This window comes from Mytilus galloprovincialis, chromosome 10, assembly GCF_965363235.1.
Source record: "Mytilus galloprovincialis chromosome 10, xbMytGall1.hap1.1, whole genome shotgun sequence".
Taxonomy (NCBI): domain Eukaryota; kingdom Metazoa; phylum Mollusca; class Bivalvia; order Mytilida; family Mytilidae; genus Mytilus; species Mytilus galloprovincialis.
Window position 1 is genome coordinate 3,683,408 of NC_134847.1, and position 3,963 is coordinate 3,687,370.

At 31.1% G+C, this 3,963-nt stretch overlaps 1 protein-coding gene across 1 annotated transcript; it reads right to left on the minus strand.

Moving 5' to 3' along the window:
- Nucleotides 1–1,220: 1,220 nt before the first annotated feature.
- On the minus strand, nucleotides 1,221–2,211 carry LOC143048830 (uncharacterized). Its single transcript, XM_076222699.1, has 3 exons — nucleotides 2,201–2,211; nucleotides 1,726–1,855; nucleotides 1,221–1,694 (listed from the first exon to the last, which is right to left on the minus strand). The coding sequence occupies exons 1-3, from the start codon at nucleotides 2,209–2,211 to the stop codon at nucleotides 1,221–1,223; spliced, it is 615 nt and encodes a 204-aa protein (XP_076078814.1).
- Nucleotides 2,212–3,963: the final 1,752 nt, after the last annotated feature.

Sequence of the window (3,963 nt, forward strand, 5' to 3'; positions counted from 1 at the left end):
TGTGTGTGGCATAAAAAAAAATGGAATAGAAAAACGGCGAAGAAAAGCAAACAACGATCTACAAAATAAGACTGACCACGCTGAAATTGCTCACCTGCTTTGCTGAATATGATTTGTGTTTTTCATTGAAAATTACTCAAATAGCAGTTTTACTTCAGTTTTTGCTTAATTTAACTAATCAATGATCCATGAAAATGAGGTCATGGTCAAATGAACGCTGCTTTTGATCATGAATACCTTTAAAAAGTTAGTTTGGGCCTTAATGTTGACGACCCTAAAGTATGGAGGATTGCTAGATCTTGATTACAGAACTTACGTTCCAGGCTCTAGAAAAAGAATTACCAAGATAGAAATAAAATAATAATAATAATTTATTTTATTAAAGTGTCACATACTTAATTGTCTACAGATTTTTTATACAGATTATATAATATACATTGCACAATAATAAAATAAGACAAATACCCAGCCTAGAAAGGCTTATGAGACACTATATATACAAATATATATCTATTTTACAAATACAAATTGAAAAAAACATAATAAAATGTTAAAAATGTTTAAAATTATCCGGATATTTCACATCATAAAAAAAAATTAAAATAAGTAATTAAAAAAAACCCAAACATATCTTTTAAAAATAGAAATGACAAAATTAAGTATGACGTAAAAAAATAAATGGTATGTGATAAAAATGATTATATTTTAAAGAGGTTATATAAACAGATTGCGAAGAATAAAATGAAGTTATCTTGTTGTTTTATTAAAAAACCTCTCAGTTAAATAGTAAATAAAAAGAACATGATTGAAATGAATTAAAAAACAAAAACAAAATTAAAAAAATAAATGTAACTTTGACTTTTACGGAAATACACAATCATGAATTAAAAAAAAAAAATTAAATATATTAACTTTAACTTTTACGGAAATATACAATTAAGAGTGTAGATTGCTTTTCAGTGCACGACGTCTTCCTATCATATTATGCACCAAGATAGATAACTCGTATTGTAATTCAGCATTCTGAATTAAAAATACAAATTGATTAAAATCTGACTTTGTACAAAAAGAATTATGTGACCATATTTTTTATTTTTTTTTATTTTCCAAATTAAAAGGCCCATTAAGAACATAACATTAATTACAACATGACATAAACATTACAGAGTGATTAAAGAAACATAAAATAATAATTGAAATTCAAATGCATGAAGAAAGGATCAGTGGTCAAGGGGAGATAATTTAGCTCTGTGAAACAAATTAAACCTTGAGTCGCTGTAAATGTCACAATTAATCAAAAAGTGTATCTCATCTTCTACAGCATTGTTACAAAATGGACAAATTCTTTCTTCTAACGGTATTGGTGGTTTCGTATAACGACCCGTCTCGACGGACAGAGGTAAAGTTCCACATCTAAATTTACATAGATTACTTCGTAAGTGGCGTGGTATTGCGTTAGTAACATAGTGTTCAGGTTGAAGGTCCTTCTTATAACGTCTATATAGTCTCAACTTGTTTCCATTCACATTCGAATTGTCATTCCAAAGTTTGGTAAACCACAACTGTTCATCTAGTATTCGTAATTTACTTTTAATTACTTTAAAAAATAGTTCTTTGCTAATTCCGGGCTGCATTAAGTGTTCTACAGACATATTGCGAAATAACTTAATCACATTAAAGTTCCAGGATCTACGTTTTCGAAACGAAAGTACGAGAATTATCTGAATTTTCAAGTTTATAAAAGAATCTCAAAACTTCCAGTCTTTGTTTAGCATGACAAGACAGCCATCCTAAATTACCCTGTACTGCAGTATTGCTAGTCAATTTAGTCACTCCAAGGAATATTTTACTAGCCCTGTTTTGAACGTTATTAATGAGTCTATGTTCAGTAAGTCCCCATATCGATGCACCATATAACAATATTGGTTGTACCAAACTTAATACATTTTTGTGAACACTTGATATGTCATACCACCATAAGCGTAAAATTTCACAGTCAAACAGCTCAAAGCTCGGCTGGCAGATTTAGAGAGTTCTTTGACGGCTTTATTCCATGTTACATGTTCACTGAACCAAATACCTAAATATTTGTATAAATCTACATACACTAAACTATGACTTCCACAGAAAAAATTGAAAGTAGAACGTTCAACAGAGCTAGGCCTAAAATGTATGACATTTGATTTACTACAATTAATACTTAATCTCCATTTATGGCACCATGCATTAACAGAATCAAGCATACATTGTAAACTAGCCTCACTTGGACCTAGTAAGACGATATCGTCTGCATATAGTAAGATGCTTACATTTATACTATCAATATCAATACCCTTATCTAAAGACTTAATTTCTGTAGCTAAATCATTAATATACAAAGCAAAAAGCGTCGGAGAAATCAGACACCCTTGTTTCACACCACATGAAACCGGAAACATTGACGTAAAGACGTTGTTAACACGTACAGAACATGTTGTGTTGTCATACAATGATTTAATAGCATTTAAGATTTTTCCGTTTATACCAAACGTTTGTAATTTAAACCATAAACAGTCCCGATTCACATTGTCGAACGCCTTTTTCAGGTCATTAAGGCAGGCAAAGGTTGAAAGACGTGACAATTTATGGTCATTGATGATAGAGTACAGACTATATATTTGATCGAGGCAGCTTCGCTTTCTACGAAATCCACATTGTTCATCAACTAATACACCCGAATCTTCAATCCAATCTCCAAATCTAGAATTAGGAATGTCACAGTAAACTTTACATGGCACCGACAAAAGTGTTATCCCCCGATATGACAAAGGAAGCCGAACGTCTGTACTATTTGGTTTCACTATTGGATTTATAATTCCTTGTTTCCATTCAAGTGGCGAAACACCGTTTTCAAAACAAAAATTTATAATATTTTGTAACATATCGATACAGGTTTTGTTTTTTAGAACTTCTGCTGGTATATTGTCTATGCCAGCTGCCTTTCTTAATTTTAATCTGCTCACCGCTTTCTCAACTTCACAACGAGTGATGGGTTCGTTTAAACAAGATGTATCAACCAGTTCCGGGTCTGATGAAATTTCCCCCTTTTTTTTATTATGTCTAGGTGACATTGATCATATAACATGCTGTCAGTTTGATCGTTGAACAATGTTTGATAGTCCGTTTTCCACTTTTGTAATACACATTCTTTGTCCGTAGTAACTTCGCCATTATCATCAATAACCTCCCACGGTATTTGATTCCGCCTGTCATTTGAAATTCCAATTTTGCCAATTTGTTTCCAAAAATCTCGAGAGTTCGGTTTTCTCAAGTTCAGTCAGCAGATCCATTTGAAGTTGATTTTGATAAGTTCGTTTTGCTTTCCGTAAATGTTTGTCAAAATCGGTTCGGGTAACACAATACTCTTGTTTTAATTTACGTTTAATGTTTGTGTGGTCACTACATTTCAGCCATAACTTTTCCTTTAGATAGATATAAACAGATGTCTTGCTGTTGGGAAGGTCAAATCAAACTATTAATTAACAATTCCGTTTAATAACTCTCTGAAACCGATTACATCAAAATGGTTTATTCTTGCTATTTCTACATTTTGAATTTAATAATTAAAATAGAAAAAATTATGTTGGAGTTCTCAGAAGTTTAATGTAAACAATGGAGTTATGTAGGATTATGTTGTTACAACACTTAACTAACGAACTAAGGTAAATCCTTGTAAATCGTGTGTAAATGTGGAAGTCAGTCCTCCAAGTTAATTTCATTGTATTGTTCACACATGCTTGTAAAAATTGTACCTTATAGTTATATTTATGTATGTTCTCTATAATTATGTAATTGTAGTTTTATGAGAAATAAAGTATTCGTATTCGTGTGGATAAATAAAGAAAAAGAACAGTTTCTATTACAAAAAAAGTAAAATAACAAAAATACTGGACTCCGAGGAAAATTTAAACAGGAAAATCTCTA